Source organism: Dermochelys coriacea, chromosome 2 (assembly GCF_009764565.3).
Source record: "Dermochelys coriacea isolate rDerCor1 chromosome 2, rDerCor1.pri.v4, whole genome shotgun sequence".
Taxonomy (NCBI): Eukaryota; Metazoa; Chordata; order Testudines; family Dermochelyidae; genus Dermochelys; species Dermochelys coriacea.
This window is the reverse complement of record NC_050069.1, coordinates 38,108,713-38,132,760: the sequence shown is the minus strand read 5'-3', so window position 1 is coordinate 38,132,760 and position 24,048 is coordinate 38,108,713. Positions and strand designations below refer to the sequence as shown.

The 24,048-nt window shown below is 38.2% G+C and overlaps 1 protein-coding gene across 27 annotated transcripts in view; it reads right to left on the bottom strand.

The window, feature by feature from the left end:
• Positions 1-24,048, bottom strand: part of UBR5 (ubiquitin protein ligase E3 component n-recognin 5) — a 140,954-nt gene that overhangs the window by 19,407 nt on the left and 97,499 nt on the right. For 14 of the 27 annotated variants that reach the window (XM_038389368.2, XM_038389362.2, XM_038389366.2 and 11 more), the window contains 21 exons: positions 23,267-23,415; positions 21,752-21,843; positions 20,705-20,851; positions 20,480-20,598; positions 20,262-20,388; positions 20,032-20,161; positions 19,581-19,741; positions 17,922-18,161; positions 16,855-16,978; positions 15,865-15,976; positions 13,950-14,081; positions 12,801-13,058; positions 11,845-12,113; positions 9,325-9,536; positions 8,599-8,829; positions 6,740-6,813; positions 4,538-4,710; positions 4,321-4,434; positions 3,408-3,628; positions 443-563; positions 261-359 (listed from right to left, as the gene is read on the bottom strand). In XM_038389368.2, coding sequence (XP_038245296.1) covers positions 261-359; positions 443-563; positions 3,408-3,628; positions 4,321-4,434; positions 4,538-4,710; positions 6,740-6,813; positions 8,599-8,829; positions 9,325-9,536; positions 11,845-12,113; positions 12,801-13,058; positions 13,950-14,081; positions 15,865-15,976; positions 16,855-16,978; positions 17,922-18,161; positions 19,581-19,741; positions 20,032-20,161; positions 20,262-20,388; positions 20,480-20,598; positions 20,705-20,851; positions 21,752-21,843; positions 23,267-23,415 — 3,305 coding nt within the window. Of the gene's footprint in view, positions 1-260; positions 360-442; positions 564-3,407; positions 3,629-4,320; positions 4,456-4,537; positions 4,711-6,739; positions 6,814-8,598; positions 8,830-9,324; positions 9,537-11,844; positions 12,114-12,800; positions 13,059-13,949; positions 14,082-15,864; positions 15,977-16,854; positions 16,979-17,921; positions 18,162-19,580; positions 19,742-20,031; positions 20,162-20,261; positions 20,389-20,479; positions 20,599-20,704; positions 20,852-21,751; positions 21,844-23,266; positions 23,416-24,048 lie in introns of all 27 variants that reach the window. The other 13 variants (XM_043507469.1, XM_043507472.1, XM_043507470.1 and 10 more) reach the window with 3 other exon arrangements.

The window sequence follows — 24,048 nt, the reverse complement described above, 5'->3', positions numbered from 1 at the left end:
AAGGAGGAATCCATAACACTACACAGTAACTGCAACAGCACTATTCAGTGCACCGGAGTCCCCCCCTTGAAAAAAGTGTTCCAAAATGTTTGCCTACAGGAGTTCGAAACATAACTTTCTATATCAAATTACTAAAAACACAGATAGCTGTAGTGTGTGTTAAACCTTTAACAGAATATAAAATTATATTGTGATGTTTTCATTGCATTCAACTTTTAATTAAGTTATAAATCAGGAAAATAAAACTATTTTTTTTTTACCTCCAATGTTAAATCCCTGGATTGCTGGTTTCTAAGTTTTTCCATTTCTCTGCGGAATTTTGATTCTTTTACTTCAAAGCCACCTAATTCAGTCAAGATCTTTAAAAAAAACAAAATAATAAATTAGCTGTAGAATTTAATTACACAAAGTGCGGTCTATTTTCCACACAGAAAATACATACCGATCCAGGCTCTGCTCCAACATCTTCCATGAACACTCTGCCAAACAGTTCTAAAGAAAGGCGCCAGCGTCCTAGCAACATATCATGAGAAATAACCATTCCCATGAAACTACACTGGGGCCTGGTAGAACAGGGACAAAAAACAAACTTGTAATACTTAAAAAATGCAAACACTAAGTTAAACCTCTGATAGTACTCAGTTGTATATTTTTACTTTTGTTTAATCACTGTATTCGGAATAATTCCCTGATTTTCTAGCACCTAGAAATAGGAGCTTCAGGGCAGCTCATGTTCTGGTTTGAACTGAAATGTCGATGTAGAGGCTGAGATACCAAACATGAAATCATTTATTGTTAAGATCTGGACAAAATTTAAACTTTAAGTGGCACTGTAAATTATTGATGACAGCCACCACGTATAAAAAAAAATGTTTTAAGTGATAATAAAACTGAAAGCTACAATAAGGGATATGATTTTGTTGGAAGAGCTCCTGAAAAATACAACTCAGAAATCAGCTCACATGCAACTTATGGCATTTCTCCTAGTTAAGTAATACATAGGAGATGGAGTAGATCGCACAAAGATGGCAAGAAACATTTCAAAGCTTGCCCAATTAAATAAATCTGTGCCAACCAAGTTGGTAATTTCCATTTATTTATTTTTTTAAAATAATGGACGAGTAAGCAGCTGTCCATTTTATGCCTAATTTTCAAATCCTTCCAAACTTCTCCAAAGAGACACCACTCTTCCTGAAATTCTGCATGCTGCATCTCATCTCAGGATATGCTTTTTCAGGAAATTGTGTAAGTCAGAGTTTTAAAGTTATGCTGTTATAAAAGTTTTCAGAGTAGCAGCCGTGTTAGTCTGTATTCGCAAAAAGAAAAAGGAGGACTTGTGGCACCTAAGAGACTAACAAATTTATTTGAGCATAAGCTTTCGTGAGCTACAGCTAACTTCATCGGATGCATTACAAAAGTTAAGCTTTGTTTACTTCTCCAATGTTATTCTAGTGCTTTTTCCCATTCATCATCTCTTCAGATGGGGTGGCCTAGAAACTCTAGATTTGTTTTGCTCACCTAACTGAGAATTGCCTTTAAGGGTTTTTTTTTTTGTTTTTGTTTTTTTTTGTTTTTGGAGGGCATGTATGTGAGATGAGTCAGGAGTGTTAGAAACTGAATTTAAGTGCAAAAAGAGCATCATTTTTTTAAAAAAAATGAACAGATATAAAAAAATGACCTTCTGACTCCAGCTGCTGAGATGAGCCAGAAACAAGAGTGTGGCAGTGGAGAGGGGGCATATGGAGGGGTGACATGGAAACACAATTTCAGATTTAGGAATGGAGGTTTTGGGAGAGACAGTCGACAGAAGGGGTCATATGTAGAGGAGAGAAAAGTGGTGTGTCATGGGAAAATGAAAGGGATGCAGAACCACAGAGAAGAACTACACATAAGATGACATAGAAGTAGGTGCAGGAAAATAGGGATGTTATGGGATGCACATTCAGGGAATCTGTCTTACTTGCCAACCCAACCTAACCATATGGCACCCAAAACAACTATACAAACAATTCATTAACAAAAACGTAACCATTTCCTAATCGAGGCTAAGGTGTGCATCAGTGGAGTCTTATAATTTAGAAAATGTATTCTGTCTTCCAAGTAATTCTTCTACTTCAAAAACCCCTCAAAAATAGGAAAGTCTTGAGGTGAACCACTTTCCTCATGCCATATAGTTCTTTACGTTCCATCTTACCATGCAAGTAACTTCTCCCTACCCAGTCTCAGGATTGCCTCCTTTGCATAAAGTTAAAATTACTAGGGAACTGGAAAATTCCTTTTCTTTATGAAGGAATGTTTCCAAGGTACTTTAAAATACGGTATATTACTACTATTACTCATTATAAACAGTAAACATACCAATTAGCCATGTCTATTATATATTTAAAAAACATATATTGACTATATTTCATAATTCCAAGGAAAATGTTTACCTGTGCATTGATAAAAATATTACTCAAACAAAATGTATGGAGCTCTGATCTATGCTAATGAATGCTGTGAATTACATAGTTATGAAATATTCATCTCTAAGTTTCATATTATTTATCTTATATATGTGCATACACACAGATATATTATTTCAGAACACAGCAAAGGGGCACAATTTAGGTTCAATAGGGTGTTGTAACTAGCATGGTGTGATAGGAAGAAAAAGAGTATGAGCAAAGCTGCTGGATCCCTTAGCTGTTCATTTCCAAATGTATTTATTTAATTTAATTTAAATTAATTTAAATAAATTTAAAATTTTAATTTTATTTTTGTTAAAAAAAACCCAAACAAAAACACCACCATGTAGGTTGAGGAATTATTCTATGGAAAGTGTAACATTTTTAGGTGGTAAGCAGACTCCACTGCTACACATTTCAACATTAACCATTTCCTAACAATGTGGTTTTTGTGGATTTTTTTTTTCCCCAAGGATGCTTTTAGTGCTTATAAAAGGTGCTGGATCATTACTTTAGAGACCAAAGTCCCATATAGAAGAAGTAGCAAAACAAACAGTGAGAGCACCAGCTTGTCCACTCTTCCTACATACCTCAATCTTCTCTTCTGGAGGGGACTAATAATGAAGGCAGTTCAATCTCTAAACCCATGAAATGATCTTTGATACCCAGCTGAGATTCCCAGTACAGACGGTAATAGTGCCAATTCCTCCTCCGGATACAAACTATGTAAGAAGTAAAAGGTTTCCACTCCAGTTCACTCATCTTCCTATCCACTTCTGCTCAACTGTCTGCACTACTTTGCATCCAACCAACTTTGAAACTGTTTCAGAAGTGTCCTGAATATTTTTCCAGTCTCTTAAGTACTTCCAAAAGGTTCTTACTAAATGTTTGAAACGCCGCAAGATTATATGCTAATTTAGCATTATTTTATAGAACAATTTGATTTTACTCCTTGAGTACCTGAATGATGTAAGAGGTGGCCCTTCACTCTCTGTCAGTCCTATCTCCGCCAGCAAGCTACTTTTCAACTGTGCTGCAAGATCATGAGCTGAAGGCCCTGGTTTTGAAGTTTCAGATTCTTCTGTTGGCACATTTTGTTCCTCTCCTTCCTTCTTTTGCCGATTTTGCATGCTCATAACATTTTTTAAATTGGCTGCGTAAGACATTTTGGTCGGAAGAACCTAAACAAGGAGACGTCATTTAATTACATTTTAAAAACAGACCATGAACCTTTTCGAATTAGACATCCTGAAGAAAATAAAAACACTGAACACTGTCTTTCATGAGTAGATGAATACGCTTCTACCACAATTCCAGTGTGTAAAATTTTAGAAGACCTTTTGTACATAATTTTCCTGTTGATTTTTTATTTATTTATACAGGACAGAACTGCACTTAAGGAACGATAGACTTAGCTTGTCCCCAGACACACACAGCAGAATTTCAAGCACAAAAGCACTTCAAGATGGCAGCGGTTCAGGCTCTGGGTGATCTAAATAGGACATTCTAGAGGTGGGAATTTTTTATTCCCTTTTTCTCTCAAATAGTCTTGATTTATTAGCATTTCAAGTAAATGCCCCCAAATTACTGTAGCCTTGAAAAAATAATCAGAGCATGCATTTGATTATTAAAGGTATCTGTTTAAAATAAGTTGTTTTTTCAAACAGATACAAAAGTATGTTCAAAATATAATTTTTAAGTTTTAAAATTTTACCATGCTATTTTAGACCCACCACTATTTTAAAAGTTATCTTCATTCTTTCCCTATGGTAAAGCATTCACAACAACAGTCTTATTTGTTTTAAAAGGGATTACACAGTATTAGCTTTCATAAGTCACACTTTGAAATAAAACAAAATTCCTATAACTGTACCTCAAGGCAGTTTCTATCCACTGTCACTTCCATTAAGCACTTCCCAGTGTTGGCAGAGGATGAATATAAACCCTGACTTGGACGGCCAAATAAATCTTCTTTTCTAGCATTTGGCTGAAAATTAACAGAAGCATGCTGAGTAAATAACATACTTTAGTTAGAAATGAAAAACAAATCTACAAATAAGTATCCTCAAGCATACAGTCTCTGGTGTCACCTGTAGAAGATGTGGTTGGTCTGCCAGGGGGATGGCTTCTGCCAGAGGAACTTCAAATGGATTGGGTGGAATACAACCAAGGAACGTCATGGAATCTGACCGTCGGAAGAATGGATGGTTTTGGCCAGTTTCTGCTGGGAGGGAGTCATCATCCTTGTCATTAAGTGTAGCACCTAAATATCAGAAAAGTTTTTACTGTTAAAAAACCTTAGGAAAGGTTATACAAAATTTACCTTAAGAGTACATGAAGGATGAGAAGTGAAGGATTTAAAAGCCAAGAAATGCCAAAGTTGAAATTAAATATACTAGAGGATTACACATTTCGTAGCTTATGTAAGATGAACTGGCAGTTGGTGGGAGGGACAAGAACACAGTCTGTAACCCTAAACCTGGAGTCATTTTACAGGATACTGCCAGTAAACCTAAATTTGATTAAGTCCTCTGAGCTGCTCCTCTTCATTGTTCCCCTTGACAGTGCCATTTGGTGCTGCAGGCAGAAAAGTCTGAGCAGTAGCACTGTAACATCAGAGGTAACTTAACCAGTTACTCCCTTCATTCCCTCCTAACCCTGCTGGGCTGGTTTGGTCACCTCTCCCTTTGACTGTGCCCATTTGGTGCTGCCAGTGTTTAGATGAATTAGAACTGTTTTGACTGGGCAAAGATAAATGATCTTACCTGAGCCAGGAATAGTGTGAAGGAGCTACATTGCAAATCCTGAGCCTCACTCCTACTGAGCTAATATAGTTCCTCATCTGAAGCAGCCCCTGCTCTTCCAGTCCTGAACCCCTGGGTATCCCCAATTCTGTCAAAGTACTTCAGTCCTGACCTGCAGTTTCATTTGCTAACTAGTTTCAACCAATGGAATTGAAGTATGCAAATGAGCTGGCATGAATCAGTGAGACACACACATTACTTTAAAATAAATTCTGACATACAATTCCTCCTTTATACTCTTGCCAAAACTCAAAATAAAGACTGCATATTTCCCCTGGAGGAACAGTGCATTCTTCCGCATTCCCCAAAATGTTCTTTGGTGCATGTGTCAACTCCTGCACTGGAAACAGAACCCAAAACTAGCTGAGGGCCATATTCCAATTTTGGTGAAGAAGTTCTACTAATGTCAGTAGAGTTCAATTTACAGAAGTAGATTATACCCCCAAAATTGTAAATTTTTATAAAAAACAAAAGCCAAGAAAAACATCTTGGACTTTCACTTGAGTACATCCATCAAAGCCTCTTGAATTCCATCACTTGAAAGTCACACACACAGGTTGGGATCACCATGAAGCAGCTTAGCATATCAGACTTTCTGATCTTTTTATAAATTGAATACAATAGGCAGAGAAAAGTGAAGCAACTTTCCTTATGGTCACAAGTCAGTTGCAGGGCTGGAAATACATCCCAGATCTCCTATCTCCCCAGTCTGGAGTCATGTCAGTTGAACCACGCAATATCTAACTTGTATTTAAATGGCACCACACAGTATCTGAAGCACTGGTATTTTAAATTGGGTGCAGAACAACAAGCCTGCACATTCTCTCCCCACACTCATTTACTTGGGAAAATAATCAAAACAATCACTCAGTTTATGGATTCTGTGCTCTTGAACAATGATACTTTCCCAGTTGTGCTAGCAACAGTTTGTACCAACTTGGAATCATGAGTCCTGATCAAGTTCAAACTTTTGTTGCCACTGTAAAAACATTACTGTGTAGAAATAATTAATCTGCAATCTGTGTCTACTGTGAGGGGGGCATTAACTAGGAAGACACACACACACACACACACAGAGCTACCTAGAAGACGGACATAGGGAGAAGATGGAGGACGAAGGATAAAAGAAAGGGAAAAGAAATTTTGTGAAGTGATACCTGTAAGTGGATCATTACTAAAAATGAAGAGCTTTACTCCAAATATTTGTATGTTCCTTCACGCCATTTACATAGTATATTGGAGTAGCAAAATTCACACCCAGAAAAAAAAGTGTAGTTAAAACTTTATTAAGTAGAGCCCTGTGCAGATACAAAATTTGTACCTGCATCCAATCCGCAAAAATGGTCTGCGGATATCCATATACGCAGATATCCATGGATATAAAGCGGATAGCCACAAATTTGCAGGACTCCATTATTTAGTCAAAGGGGGAAAAGCATAGAGATTGTCCCATCTTGGTATATGGCAGAAATTTTCTCTCATACTAACTTTGATTTGTGTCATCATCATTTTCATGTTCTGAATCTTCATTGTCAAGACCCAGTTCCAAGAGCTCCCGAGTCCTGTAAGAGAATAATCAGTTAGTCCTCTTCAAGAAATCATTTTGAAAATATAAACACTAATATCATGCAATAAAAGTGATAGAATAATTAAAAGGGTGGCTAGCCTACCATACGTGTAGTTCTCAGAAGAAGGTACCCTCCTAACGTCAGCCTAACTGGCCTCCACTGTGTTACACTGGGAGTTGACTCACAAAGTTTGAAGGTATTTCTTGACTACTTTTCAACACCCCCTGTCCTACCCTCCACTGATGCACTCCTTCTGATTAATACCTGAAATGAGCTGTAGTTTAAAAATTCAACTTGGGGGGAGCTGGGAGAAAGAGGAGAGATTCAATGGTTTTGAATAAAGAGAAAAGGAATCATCACTTGAGTTAGGTTACAGAAGGTTGTACAGTGGATATCACTGTCAGAATTATGACAGCTCAGATACCTTTTGGAGAAAGGTAAGCTCTATAAATCTTCTCTCTAGGACATTGTAGTACTAAAAAATTGCATCTATAGGACACAGTTAAAAATGTACTCAAAATGTACTCCTCTGGCATGTAACTTTAAAAGTATGTCAATCAGTGGCAAATAATCGACAGTCATCCTACCAATAACTTTCCAAATAAATTTCAGTCTGCAGTATGCCAAAGAAGTGGAGCTAAAATGGGGGAAGTGTGAAATGTTATAGCGTCTACCCTTTTTTAAATTTGAGGAAGAATTGAGAGTTCATTAGATGTACTGGATGAGAGACTTGGAAGAAGTGCAATAATGAAAACTAAGAGCAGAATGGTACACTACAAGGACAGAGATTTTTGTTGTATCTCCATATATCTGGCAACCATAAGCAACCGTCAGCGCCACAAAACTCAAAAGGGTAAGGGAATTGATGGGTGAAGGCTGTCATTTATACTCCCTCTAGGATGATGAATTGCACCTTTAAATGGGAGATTTCTTAAAACAAAACAAAACAAAAAACCACTATTAGATTTGAAAGCCAACTCTTTATTCCACACTGGAGGCCACATGACCCAAGTAGGGAGAGGTCAATAAGAGAACACACACCTTTGGAAAGTATTTAACTATTGTCAAACACCAACATTTCTAACTAATTACTATTCTTTTTTACTATTCTTTTGTCAAGCAAAGAGACTTAACATCCACTAAAGAAAGCCACACAGGCACCTGGAAGGCAGAGATCTCTAATTTAATTACAGCATTTCCTACTAGCCATATGCTTATATTGGTGGTTTTTTGCTCCAGTTCCTACAAATCTTTTTGTATCAATACCGTGTACTATCTTGTGCTTCTCTGATGTGCCTTATGTCTGAGGAGTTTTAGGTGCCTACACCAAATGGAATTAACTGCTGTGCAAATTGTGTCAGTGTCACATGGATCTATCGCATGTCACAAACCATTCTTAAAGTTCAGGTAGATTATTCAGTATCTCTTAGCACAATTAAAGCTAGCAGAATATTAAAGCAGTTTGAAAAAGTTCTATTTGACCAGGGTATTATTTTTGAAAGTAAAATATTTTTTCATCACCATCATCATGAGAAAAATGTGGAGTAGACTGCATGTGTGGGCTGGTAAGTTTTCAAGCCAGCTTTATAAGGGTGCTTTAAAGATGCTTCAAGGTTTTGTATATTTACTTCAGTGACACGGTGCAGTGGTGAGCACGATGATTGCCAAACATTGCTACCTACCACAAAAGAACAAATCTTTTGAATTTTCAAGCTCACAGCACACTAGATTTCTGCCTCTCTAGTAAGGATTTGTTTTTGCTAGAGTTGGCTTAAATACCTTTTCCGTTCCAGCTGAGGAGTGTCCAGTGTTGTCTGTTGGTTCATTGCTTTAATCCAATAAATTAGGGCCTGAAAAACATATGCTACGTGCTTCAGTGAGCAGACATCCAGAACAGGAAGAACATCTGAGTGCTCATCATTGTGAGAACGCATCAGAGAGAGAGCATAGTTTAGAAAGTCTCCACGTGCCGACATCATTCCTTGACGGGCACTGAGCAAAGTTGCACGCCTGTTAGGGAAAAAAATTGATATATAAATGGTGCTTAGATAGTACAGTGGTAAGGTGCCTTAGAAATTCATATATTAGTTATATAAAGTATATGAATGTATATCCTCTAATACCTGTAATTCAAAGATACTGCAATTCTACCAGTATTGGGAAATGAAGTACAATAATTAAAACATACAACCTTAAGTTTAATATGTATAAATACCCAAATGATTACATTTGTGACTCTTATATTTAAGGAAGAGTATGAATTTTAGGGTTATGACAAAAATCAGTCTAGTTATCAGCAAGGAAAGCATCTCATTTACCAAAATATATATTCATATTGAAGATAGTAATGGTAATTAAGAAAGCCTCCTGTTACATTACAAAAATAGTTACACATTTATGCTTGAGGTCCAGATTCCCACAGTGAGGAACTTAACAGTGAGTAAAGAGGTTAAACTACAAAATGAATAAATGCATATAATTGAAACATGAAATGAAATTTCACACCTTCTACCCTCAAGTGTTCTTAAACTAGCCTCCTCACGTGCTGTCATCCTCTCCCTTCTCGTTGAGTTCTGAGAAGCATGCAGGGGATGGTTTGGATGTCCAGGGTCACCAGCAGATGCTAGTGCAGAACCATAACGCAGTTGAGCTTCAGTGGAGTCCATGATGCTAACCATCCAATTCCAAGTGGGAATAAGCTTTTCCTCTACATAGTTCTGAACAAAGATGAGACATAATGAGTTAGCAGCATCACAAGCAAAAACAGAAAGAAAAGCAATTAAAGTATGAGGTATTGACAAGACATTTTTAATTCACTTTGATTTACTGTAAATACTTAAATCTCTCTATCATCTGCCATGTCTCCTCAAGAGGACTCCCATTCCTGAAAGCCAATAGAAAGATCTACTCTGCTGATAGCTGCTTCCCATAAACATCACTACTCTAAAGAAGCCTGGAGTTCCCACCATGCAACACCTCCTTATTCACCACCTCGGAATCTCTCAAGGTAATCTTTGCCAAACATTCTGACCTCCATCTTGGAGATTCTCATCTTGTGTCATTTGATACTGATCACACACAACCCACCTCCCAGATGCGTATTTTCAGTGTTCCATCCAAACTCTGATATTTCTGTTGCTTTGTAAGAACTATCTTCCCACTCCAGTCTCCCTCTCTTCCATTGACTCCACAATCTTCATCTTCAACTCCACTTTACCGCTGTGCACTTGAGTCCTTGACTTTATCCTACAACTCTGTGCTGCCATTTTCTAACCCCTCAATCTTTTCCCTTGACCCCACCTCACCTAATGTCTCATTCTCTTACTCACTGCCCCCCTCTTCTTCAAGATCTCTCCCTCCCGGCAGACTTCAAACATGTTATTGTATCTGTTATGCTAATAGGATCCTCCCCTTGACCCCATTTGTGTATCCAAACAGCCCAACTCAAAAACTCCTCAAGTCTGGTCTATATACTCACTGCCTGACTACGTCATTTCTACATCCCTTGAATGACCCACCATCATTTCAAACTCAACATTCAAAACTAACCTTCCCAAAACAACATCTCAGTTCACTGTAAACAACTTCACCATCCTACTGAGTTTCATCATATTAGTGCAATATTCAATTCCTCTCTGGCCTCCATCCCCCAAGCTATTATCAGGTCCTCTCTTTTCTTCCGATCCATTTATAAATGGCACCAAATCACCAAAGTAGCTAAGCATTGTTTCTCCTCCACAACTAAGACAGTCAGCTTTCTCCTCTCATGTCCCACTACAGAAACTCCTTTCCACACCCTGAGCATCTTTTGCCTCAATTTCTGAAGCACTCATCTCGGTAGTCCCCAAATCCCACCACACTGCACTGTGGCCTAAAGAAAATAGCATAGCTAAAAGTCATCTTACTCTCCAGCTCCTTATACAGTGTCACTCCTCTATGTGACTTCCTCTCACCTTCTGTATCAAGTTCAAGTTCCTCATCTTCATCTCCAAATTACTGCTCCCTATTCCCACTACCTATGTTCCTCAAGCCTTCCTCCTGAAAGCCCCATGTCTATTTTCCAAACATTCTTTAAGTCTTCTTCCATGGTGCTTCTTAGATTTTGAGCTCCCTTTCTCCCCACGTGACAGCTGTCATCCTTCTACCCTTTCAAATTCTTCCTTATAGCTCACTTCTTCTATGAGTACCACCAAAAACTGATGTGCAGCACTCCAGGGCCTAAATTAAACCTGCAACATCAGGGAGACCTGAGGAGTAGAACACTGAATGGATCTCTCAGAGTGAAGACCTAAGTGAATGCCTGAGGGAGGATAAGCGGTTGGTCCTGAAGAGATGTTCCCTGAACAGGGGCAGGACTCACAAGCAGGGAGGCCTGGGGAATGGAACACTGTGGGGAGCTCTCTTACAGGACACACCTGACTTGGGGGCCGAGGCAAGAGTCAGGAGACTCGCCTGGAGAGTGGGGCCCCAGTGCAGAGACTAAAGGAACTGGGAACATAATGCTGCTATTGACTCTTGAGTTGGTGACCTGGAGTGTTCTCCTTGAAGAGGGGAGTGGAAAAAACCTCTTGTTTCTACATACATGTTTATCGTGGGTTTGTTCCTGCATAGGTTGATTAAGTTTGTTGAGAATGATTTTACTGCAAGGTGTTTTGTTTGGGGCCAGGGGAGGGGAACTACTGTGCTGGTGTACACAAATTATGTACTATGCCCAGAGATGAGTTCTGCAAGCCATAATACATTATTTCAAAGCATTCAAACAGACAGAAGGAGCTACAAAAATGCCAAGAAGCAATAATGCAAAGTTTGTGGGCACAATTTCAACTCTAAGATCTGAAAATTTTACACTAAATGGTTTTACAGAGAGATTAGATTACTCTGTGTGAAATATGGATAATTCAACGTGTTAAAAATATTTAAAGTTCTACAGCAATTAACTGGAATGCAAATACAAGTATTTTATTTTTAAAAAATGTTAGCACTGAAACCAGCATTAATGTCTAGAATGTTCTAGTTGCACCATACCTGCAAGTTTACTGCATCCTGATAAGTCAGTTTCACTGCAGCGGGGATCTGGGAGTATACCAGATGATTGTATTTGGGAATCAAACCCATCAAATCAGATATCTGTCGGATCACAATACTGTATGCCCTCGCTAAGCTGCTTGCAGATGTTAAATAGCTGCTTGCATTGCTAGCTTCTAAAGCTGCCGCTGCTGCTGCAGCACTTGTGCTGATGGTGCCACTTCGACGTAAGTTTGATGGATCAATATAAATCAAACCTGCGGAACTTGCTGAAGATAAGAGAAAGTATGACACCATTAATAATTTTATATATCCTTTACTAGTTCTTGTGTTTGACAACAGAAAAAGTTATTAAAATAAACTAAACTTGTAAGTGATTAAACATGAATAATGTACCTGTACTGGCCCTGCAGCTCTAAGTAATAAAACTTAATACTAATATCTTCTTGGAGCAGGAATAAATACTGTATTTTACTAATTTCTTAACTAAAGCTTAAACAGGCAAAGCACTTTAAGACTGCACATGTTCCTCTTAAGCTACACCAAAAAGATAGTATGTGGTTTAAAAAAAACATACTTAACACTTAATCCTATGGGCTAGTCTACACTAATGCTGAAGCTGACCTATGTCACGCTACTTCAGTTATGTAAGTTACGTAACTGAAGTCCACATAACTTAGGGTCAACTTACAGCAGTGTCTATACCACACTATGTTGACTGGAGAAGCTCTCCCGCCAACTTACATTCTGCCTTTCGGGGAGGTGGAGTACAGGCGTCATTGGGAGAGCGCTCTGCCATCGACTTAGCTTGTCTTCGCCAAACCTGTTAAATCGACACCAATGCATAGATTGCAGCACTGTCAATTTAGCAGGAAGCATGGACAAGCCTTATTAAAAACGGCAAAACCAAAACCATTTATAAATGATGTACGTGCATTCCCTTTGCTGAGACTTGCCTGCTGGGGCAGATGTACTTGATGGAGCCGTGCTAGTTGTTCTCTGATTCTGGGTGTTGCGTACAGCCCACTGCATTGAACGGGGAGCTTGGGCAGCACCATTGGCATGAGAGCTGTTTGTGGTTCGCTCTAGGGGCTCATCAAGCATGAAGGTCTCCTGCTCTATGTCATCGCTCTGGCTACTGCTGCTGTCTGAATCACTGGAGTCATTTGATTGAGAATCATCCTCAGAAAAAAATGCTGGAACACTGCTAGCACCTATGTAGGAAAACAGTGTTTATTGTAATTTACTTATAAGCAGTGATGCACAGTCAAACTATTGTACATATACAGTAAGTGTTTGAAAACTTCTTCCTGAAAAAGAACTACACTTGTAACATTCAAGTACCATGCTTACAGAACATCCAGAAATGCATTCTAACAAATTGTCCTTAAAATACTATTGCTAACTTTCCACAACAGTTTTATGGAAAGGCAATCAAATTAGTTTTACTTATGTTCTGAAAGACAGTTAAATGATTAAGGAACATTTTAATTAAAACCACAGTTCTTTTCACGACAGAGGTAATAGAGCAGAAAGTCAATGTACGAGTTTGACCTTCAGATGACTTCAACTCAGATTTAGAAGGATCCAGCTCCCAAACAAGAAGGCAGAACAGTTGCTCTCAAAAATACTTAAGTAGTGTTCAAGTTACATAGGGAAAAGAAACATTAAAACATTTAAAGCTGACTTTTACAACACTCCCAGGTATTTTCACACTGATGCTAACAGCTGCACGGCAACAGAACATAGGCAGAAAGCCCTACTACAAGAGCCCATTTCTCTTAAGAGGGCTGCACACTGCTGTCTCACTGCAGACAAACACGAGACATTATGTGAGAAAAACAGAGGAGAAGGAAGCTTCAGAGAGAAGATTACAGGAGGAAAAGTCTAATTTAAGTGCTAAGGGTCTCCCCTACAAATTGGGGGTAGAACTAACTATTTCCCCACATTTCCCCTGCCCTTTACTGCCTTTGGCACTAGGCAGCATGTGACCCTTCAAAGATTTTGTATTTAATCAGTTAGATACTTTCCTTCATCACATATGCCTAAATCCTGGCTTCCAAGTTTAAATGAAGACCGATGCAAGAGGGGATGAAATGGTGTACCTGCTTCTGATCCCGCAGTAGCTGCAGTGACAACACTTCTACGCCCACTAGCATTATCCTGGTTGCTGTGGTTACTCTCACTGTCACTTTCTGTTTCAGCCGCTGCTAGTAGATCCAACTCCATGTCACTGCCTGCAAAAATGAAAAAATACAATATTAACATCTAATGCTTACAGAAAAATAATTTAATATCAAAGGAATTTGTGTAGTCCTGTATATTTACAACACCTCATGCTTATAACTGAGCACTAAGCATCTTAAAGCCATCTCACTTCTACACTTTTATTTCTTCTAAGTTTTGAGAATTAAGAACTCAAGCCACAAGATTCTACATTTAAAGTGGCACTTCCAGCCTTATTAATTCTGCTCTCTGTGCATATGTACTACATAGTCTTTAATTACAGGATCATGTTCTGTTTCAAGAAATAAAATGTACATATAAACTGAGTATCTTGGAAGCAGCTGAAGCCTTCAGGTAATCAGAGTTTGATAAAAAACATTTTGGACAAACCCAAATCTGGATAATCAGGACTACCTGCAAATAAAATGGTTCAAAAGGAAAAGCCAGGGCAATCCTTTAGAAACATAGAAAATGCCATATTTCATCAGACCTTTGATCCATATAGGCTGGCATAGTGTCTCTGACAATGGCTGGTACCAGACAATTCAGACAAAAGTGCAACAGTTCCCATAATAGACAATTAGGAAGAAATCTTTCCTAACCTAACGCAGTTTGTGGTTGTCTTAAGACCTCAAACATAAAAGGTTTATATCCGTATTATTTTTCCTATCTGATATAAACGTATATAAATGTTAGCAGTTCAAATTATTCTTTCCAACCTGTATTACTTAGCATTTGGCAATACTGTATTTTGTTTGACATCATGCTATCCATTTGCCTCTCTTTATGATGTTTCCCCAGTCGTCCTATTTTCTCTAGTCTTGACTAATCTAAATAACTCATCTAAAATGTTTGCCTTCTCCCTATTCACTCCACTTATTACATCATTAATAATTGTACTGAATAAAAACCAGTCCTTTTATGAATCCTTGGGGCACCCCACCTAATCTTTTCTCATATTTAATACTGGACTATTTCGACTCATTTTTTAATCTATGCCAGTTTCTAGTCCGTAACTCTTGTGAGGGACTTTGTTCAAATGCTTTTTGAAATTTCAAATAAATTATACACATCAGTTCTTTTTTTCCTACTATTTTGCTGATAAGCTAAAAAGAATTGTTTTTGCTGTTTAATAAGGCTTGTCTATGCTTCCTGCTAAATTGGCTATGCTGCGATCTATGCAGTGGTGTCGATTTAGCAGGTTTGGTGAAGATAAGCTAAGTCGATGGCAGAGCGCTCTCCCATCGACATCAGTACTCCACCTCCCTAAGAGCCGGAATGTAAGTTGGCGGGAGAGCATCTCCAGTCAACATAGCACGGTATAGACACTGCTGTAAATTGACCCTAAGTTCCTTCAGAACTCTTGGATCATCATCATCAGGGCCTAGAGCAATTTGTTAGTCTTTAACTGTCAATTTGTTCCATCACTTTGAAACCTCAATCTGTTAGTGTCCCATTTATTAGCTGAAAAGTGAAACTATGAAGTCTGTATTGCCTCAAAATTCTCTGTGGTGAAGACCATTGCTAAGAAGCCGTTAGCTTCTTTGCAATACCTTAGCCTCCTTAATTGCTCCCTTTATTCCTTGGTAGTTCAGCAAACTCATCTATTCTTTCACAGGCTTCCTGGCTCTGATGTATTCAAATTTTAATTTATTACTTTCTTTATGCTGTATTATTGCTAACTGTACTATTGTTAACTAGTTTGTCCAGAATCTTGTCTTTTAAAAGGGGTGGGAGAGGGAGGAAGAGGAAGGGAAAGATGCTCCTTTTGCATTATGAATGAAAAGTGAATACCATCTTCATCATGCTCATCATGTTGTCCTTCTGCTTCAGCATTTTCTTCTCCATGTTCTTCTTGTTCATCATGGTGGTCTTCTTCTCCAGCTACTCCCTCAACCACTTCAACCTGGAAAATGCTTTTTATTTTTATGCTGCAACATGTATATTTATCTTAGCTCTATTCAAGTACAAACTGTCTGCTTTTTCCTGAATTTTGTTCTGTGAATCATACTGCAAAGTGACAATTCTGTTTCCTGCAGCAATACTAGTATAAAATGAGCATACAATTATGGTAGAGGTGAGGAGGAGGAAGGCATTTATTTGCACTGGTTTGTGTGGCAGCTCATTTGACAATTCACAAATGAAATGTTATGGAACAGACAAGACATCCAAAAATAAAAGTTGCCTTGGTCATCAGAATCTAATACTGAAAGGGAAATGTTGGCCACAAACACCAGGATTAACTAATCCTTTCTGAGTTTGTAGGTTTTTTGTTTTTTAAAATCATCCACCTAGAAAACTACAAAGGATCTTATCCAAAGGACAATATCTCTTGGTGGACCTATGCTCTGAAATCTACATACGTTAACAGATTGTTGCAACAAAATATCATCCAACACACTTGAAACATGCAGCATGTAAAGGACTGAGTTACTTTAACAGTGTTCTGAAATCATGTTCTAGTTTTGCAAAATTCAAACATTTAAGAACATGTCTACAACACCGTTCAGTCTAACCTCATTTCTGTAGCAAGACAGAACCATGTTTTAATCATGTCAGGCACTACTATCTTGTAACGCAGACCTTTACCACACTTTTTTCCAGTGTACAGCAGACCTTACTTGCAGTATTCCTGGAGGCCACTGCAGTCTCTATACCATGTATATGCTCAAGTACTGAATTCATGACTTTCTAGCTCAGAGGTGAGTGCCATTGGTTATGCACTGATATTTAAACAGCAAAATGCACATTATGTTCCAGATTGAGAAAAATTAAGAAAATAACCTCTTCCACGTCTGCTGATACAATATCATCTTGCTCTTCATCTCTACCACGAACTGGCTGTGACTGGCTGATCCGTCTCTGCTGAGGATTCCTTATAATGTAGGAGGACTGAGACTGACTGGAACTACAACAAAATAGAAACATAAGTAAACTTTGGCAACAGAAAAAATTACAGTATAAATATTTTTAACAAAGTAGTAGTCATTCACTTCCCTTCTCACAACAGAGCTAATCTAAAAAACTAGTGGAAGAACGAAAGGACTTCCTCAGATTTACTATCAAATTAGGAGGACTAGCCTTTTCCTTTCCTTTCTTCCAGATTAAAAAAACACTTTCAAATTAGACTAAAATGAACAGTTAGATTGTCACTTACTCAGCACATGTTCACCTTTCTGCAAACATACCCAAAGAGCAGGAATTAATCAGTGTGTTCATGTACGTGAGTGGGGATGACAGCACTAGTCAGTCAAGAAAGGAAAGTACCATGGGGCACTGGCAAAGTGCTGCTCTTACCCAGCCATTAGCACTTCTCCAGTACTGCTGGACACCAGCATTTTTTCTGCTTATCTTCTGTCTAAAGTTACTTGATCTAGTGCGTCTCCCTGTGATTGAGCTTCAATATCATTACCCCTTACTGCACTTGGGCTGGAATCAGACTGTCTTCATCTCTCTGTGTTCACAATACGGTCAGAGATTTTCTCTCATGCTCACTGGGGGTCTCCATTTCTCTGGACTCAGCCAAACAATGCCAGATTACCCTCAGAACAACTGATTATGGTTTTTCCTGCCTCCCATGCATTGTAAAAAGCATCCTGTATCCACACACTTACAGGTCCAGATGCAAAGTACACAGGCCATTTATTCTTTTACAGTGTTCCAGAGGATGCTGCCACACAATTTTTTGTGATTTATATACTCGTGGTCAAGTATTCTGGAAACATTTTACTTGTAATATGGAGCCTCTACATTCTGCTACTAAATATATAAAATGATTCTTTAAAGAACATTCCAAAACCATATTTTAGCAAGCACATAAAGAGATGACTAGAATAAGTAGTTAACTTTACCTGCTAGATTGATCAGATGATGGTCTTGGTGGTAGAGGCTCCACAGAGAATAGTTCTTCACTGCCTTGCATGGCATCTATACTAGTGCTAGCAAGAGTAAATGGTGCAGTAGGACGCGCAATACCCATCCTGACTGGAATAATTAGGGATTCTGCTACATTACACAACTCCTCCACAGCATAGGGTAACAGTGCTTGGAATACACGTTTACATTTTCCAATTGGTTGTGGAATAAAGTTGCTAGAAAAGAAATGATGGAAAGAAGAATCAAATAGGTCACCTTTTGAAAAAAGTGTTTATATGCTATATATGGGTAAAAATTATTAACCAATGACAGAATATGAGGCAATATGTGTGTAATGCATTCTCAAAACAAAAAGCAAAACACTCAGTTACACTACAAGTGAAGCAAGTGAAGATACAGAAATTGCAATAATTGATGATGTTGGTCAAAAAAGGGTTAGAATTAGAGCTATTGGGGAAACCGCCTTCCCATCCTGCAAAGTTTTCAGAGATTTCCTAACTTTTCCTGTTCTGCAGCAGTACAAAAACAAACACCAAAAACAAAAACAACAGACTCTCACCCCTCTCCCAGAACAGAACAACATGGGGATTAGGGCATTAACATGGGATGAGAGATGCCCAGGTTCAAATCCCTGCTCTGCCAGTCTCCTACATCCCAAGTCAGCATCCTAACCATCTGCCAATAGCTATTCTGAGGTGTGGGGTCTCAGTTTTTTCTGTTGGAATAGTTCCACTTTGTAGACATTTCCATTAGAGCAGGTACTTGAAACTAAGTCTCATCCCAGATGAGCAGCCAACCAATGAATATTCTGGGGTGGGTGAGCCTACCTCCCTCCCTCCTTCCCTCCCACAACAAAAAGTTTGCTTTAACTTTTATCAGCATTTATTGAAAAATTCTCAACTAATTCTAGTTTGTCTACTTCTTATTAATACCTCAAAAATGAGGGAGCACATGTAAGTGTACACTGTTAACAGAACAAAGTTGGTCAAGGCAGTACATTTTGTATAAAAAACAGAACCCATTCAACATTAAAATTTAAGGTTCCTTTTCTATCTTAACTAGAGTAAGGTCAGCACACGATTTATAAAAGCTCAGGTCCAATGCAGTACTGTGTAGAGTCATGTGTGATGTAAACTTCGCAGTTCCACCAACATCCCTCATCTTTGACCTGTGACACCTGACATCATAAGTCTGAAGACACTACAAGAAACTGCCAATTGTGCTGAACTATGTGACTATGTTATGCATGTTGTAGCTGTGTTGGTCCCAGGATATTAGAGAGAGACAAAGTGGGTGAGGTAATATCTAGCTTTTGAGCTACACAGAGCTCTTGTTCACGTCTGTGTAGCATGAAAGCTTGAAAGAGAAGTTGGTCCAATAAAAGATATTACCTCACCCACTTTCTCTCTCTAATTATGCTATGGGAAAATAGAGACTAAAATAAGAGTCAAACCATTCCTTTTTATATGGAACTTAAATATCATATGAATCCAGATCTCCAGAGGTAAAAGGCTAGTTTCAGAAGCCTTGTGGATCACCTATCCCCACAGGACCATTTTAGTATTTTCCTTACTAATGACTAAACACCAGTTCATACACATCTATTTATGTAATAAGTAAAACACAATCCTTACTTTTTCTTTTTGGATGAAGCCATTTCCACACTAAGAATAACAAAAACTCTTGCCACAGAACGCAGAAATCTCATTGTAACGGCAATAGCTTCTTCTCTACGCCCTGGAGTGTATTTATTTTGTAGTTCCTTTACAAGGGTACCCAACAAAGTATCTAAAAGCTATGGAAACAACATTATAATACATTATTTATGTGGTTAGAAATGCTTAACGCATTTTGTTTCAAGTGTCTAAATTAAAGATTCACAGAAAACTGGTATCTAAAAATGTGCTTGTTCCCTTAATGTAAAAAAAGGCATATCAGTAGATCACGCAAGAGCAGAATTGGGTGGAAAACCCCACACCCTTATATTTGAAATTGAATTAAAAACCGAACTGTTAAACGTATCAATATCTAATGGATATTGCATGATGTACAAAATTAATTTAAAACATGGCTAGAAGTGCTTACCAAAATGTCTGCTGTGCACTTGACAATAAGGCAATGTGTAAAACAGTCCAACCGAATTGTACCACTTTGCTGATTAAGGTAAACTTGTTCTTCAGGCAAAAGATGACCTATTCTACTGCTTGCACTAAGACTTGGAAAAAACAAAGCAAAATGAAAAAAAATTATATAAGTTGACAGATCTCAAAAACAACAGTTTAAAAAAAATTGAAACAATATTTGCAAATACACACGGGTCTTTATTCTCCTGGGAGCCAAACATGATCATAGATTTCAACGCATTCCAGTCTTGTAAAACACGTTCCAAAGCAAGCTGAGCAAATCGTGGAGGTTCTAAATCGTGATCAGGCATATCAGAATCTAAAGAGAAAACAAGGCAAGAGTGGTATGTAAGTAAGGTAGTGAAATGCAGAGACCTACATATTTTTCTTTTCATTGAAAAAAGGCTCACCTTCAGGATTTGCAGTTTTACGATTACGATCTTCCCTAATTCTAGGTGGTCTGTACTGGCAGTGTTCTACAGTTTGCCTGGCAACTGTCTGTACTAAAAATAATAGAAGATGTTCCCCCCTGTAATGCAGAATACATTAGTAAGAAAGATATTTAAAAACAAACTTGTCACATATTTTATTCCTTCTACTCCCTTACCCCCAAGTCACTACAAATACAAATTTACCTGCTATTTGGCATTGTGACCAGATTTGTAGTGGTAAGCAGTCTGTAAAGTAGATCAAGACGAGCAGACTTCTGACCTGCAATTAGTGTTTTACACTTGCATTTTTCCCAGCAATCACAGTAGGCTGTTGGGGATGTTCGCTTGAGCCTGAAACAAATAAAAATCTTTAACATCACTGTTCAGAAATTCATTTTTAAAATATTTACTGAAGAGGGCTTTTGGGTTTTTGTTTTTTTAAAAGCATTTCATTTTCTTCTACAAACTTTTTGAAACAGTAAACACTCATTTTAGAGAAAAAATTACAATTCCTAAATAACTCAACTTTAGTTTATTGGTGTTCTGCTCTACTACTGATTTAGCAGGACAGTTTCACTACACAGCTTTTCACATTTCGGATTACTTTTTTTTTAAAAAATAAAAGGGATCTCCAAAGCATCAAAAAGTTTTTCAAAAAATCAAAAATCAAAAAATCCTTTTTTCCTACTGAAGAAAAATCGAAGATTCTTAAAAATGAGAAGCACATCTTTGTGGGTACAAGCTGATAACTTGTTAGTTTATATATGTTTGATATTAATGAAGCTGGGCTTAAGCGGTTTAATGAAGTTACCTAGACTGTAGCTTCAAATTTGTAGCAATCAAATATTTTGGATGTATATTTGGTTTCTAGCTCATTTCTCTCTTGCTCAGGGCTACTTGTTAGGGGGAACATACATTAAATTTGTTTTGATGCTTCATAGCTTTGGTTCACATTTTATTCCTATATAAGCAAACTTCGGAGGTTGTGGTTGAATATGCTAACCATTTACTCTGTATGCCACTGCCTCCAGTCAAATAGCAGAAGGACTAAACATTTATGGATATAAAAAAAGAGTATGGATATAGACTGGTTCATATTAAGTTAATTTTTAATAGTTTATTAATGTGCAAGTATTTTGTAGCATAAACTAATGAATTTGAAACAACTAATCAGAAGAGAAAGCAGTTAGTGAATGGAACCAATTAAGACATCAGTTTGACTGTAAAATAGTGAACTCAGTGTGTACTTACTTGCAATCATGACCTTTGTGACAAACCCTTGCACATTCTGTGCAACAACAAAGAGATTCCAGTAAGCCACATGTTCGGCATTCAAAAATATCCTAGAATGAAAAAAATCACCATTTTATAAACTTAAAGTTATATGCATAATTTCCACCTCACGATGGATATCTAGTATCAATATTCACTTCAATATCAAAAATGTAGGGCTGGAAGAGACCTCAAAAGTTCATCCGGTCCACCTCCATCTTCTACAATAATACAGGATAAAGTATATTACAGTGTAAAAAAAAGTAAAAGCTATTTTAAATGGCATGTTGAGGGGATGGGGGGGGGGTGCCAGTAAGTGAAAAATGCTGGTTAAGTAAGAGGGAGGGAGTTTGGGTGCAGGAGGGGGCACGGGGAAGTGGGTTGGAGCATGGGGGCGCGTCGCGGGGGTGCGGCGCAGAGGCTCACCTTGGGTGGCTCCCTGCAAACGGCGACCTATCCTGGCGGCTTCTAGGCAAAGGCGGACAGGTAGCTCCAAGCACTGCCTCTGCTCACTGGTGCCGCCCCCGCAGCTCCCACTGGCCACGGTTCCCGGCGAATGGGAGCTGTGGAGCTAGTGCTTGGGGCAGGGGCAGCACACAGAGCCTCCTACAGCGCCTCCACCTAGGAGCAGCCAGGACAGGTCGCTACTTGTGAGGAGCTGTCTGAGGTGAGCGCCCCCCAGATCCGGGACCCAGCACTCGCTCCGGTGCTCCAACCTGCTGCCCCAAGTCCCCTCCCTCACCAAACTCCCTCCCAAAGCCCACGCTCCATACCACCGCCAGACTATAAACCGGAATGTCAATGAAGATCAGAAATGCCAGTTTATAGAGCTTTCTGGTTGGTGAAGTGCCAAATAAAACAGCTTTTACTGTACATTGCTTTTCTTTGGTATTCTTTCAGTAAAAGTGAAGCTATTAAAACTGAATGTCAAACTAAGGCAAGACTGAGCAACAGGACAGTTCTGGGGGAATAAAAGTAAGCTGAAAGGAAGACAACCTCCATTTTTAGAGCTGCATTAAGGCTTAAAAGGTGGCTGTAGTGGCCCCAGGGTAAAAATGGACTTTAAAAGTTGCTGAGTAGGTGCATTTTTGTTGGTTAATCAAAGACTGCAATGCCTCTAAAACCTTGCTTTTTAAAATATTCCTTTAACACACAATAGAACTACTGTGAAACATTTCTGCTAGTTAATCCTTCAGACTATAGAATGCTCTGCTCACCTACAAATCTATATCCAAGCTGTTCAGGGAAACAGCCCTCGAACTCTACTAGCAACAAAACAGCTACCGCTTTATGTTTTCCATTTTGAGAATTGGAACTAGATAAAGACGACTACAGCACAACTCCAAACTGTTAAAATGAATTAATAGATGAATTTCAGAGTAGCATCTATACAAGAATAGGGACAGTGGTGTTCAGTAACACTAACTCTAAAGTACAGACAATGTATAGTTGAAACACATTCCCATTTAACTTATTAAAAAGTCTTTAACTTACCTGATTAATGTGCTCTGCTCCAGTCCACGTAAAGCTGCATGTATCATTACAACACAAAACATATAAAGGAGAATCATCTGGGTTTGTGCCAGATGGGCAAACCATTCCCATGAACACATCTTCCTCTTTTTCACTAGAAGTTGTCTCAGCTAGAAAAATTCAAGTATAAGTCTTTTAAAACAAAGTTTTTCATGGTAAAATCCATTTTAAAAAAATTAGAAATATGAATGATAAAATGCTCCCAATAATATTTAGAAGACTTCTTCCCCAACACACTATAGGTCTTCCCTACAAAGAACACCTGCAGATAACTATGATAGGAAGTTAAGCAGATCCCTAAGTCTTTGCAGTAATGGGACCTAGATATGTGTACAGTTGTATCAGATATTGTATTCCAAACCAGAAAGAATAAACTTAAGTAATGGATCAAGTGATTCCTTTATATTACAGGAGTACTGTGAAGCTTAATCATTTAGCACTTTAGAATGCTATCTTAATTCATTAGTGTTTATAAAGCAATGAAAGGCCTTGTTAGTAGCAATGGAGTTTTGTTAATACTACTTCTTTGCTCTATTAATACACATATTAGTACATGTTCTCAAATAGCAAATTATCCATGACACAGGCACCATATTTTGGGAGGGGTAAATTTTGAACACCAGCATTTACTCAAACATATGAAATTTTACATAAAAGAATGTATGTTAGTTATGCATTCAATTACTGTCTTTGTATGTACGCCAAAACCAAAATTAAAAAAAGGAAACAGCTCGGTATGCATA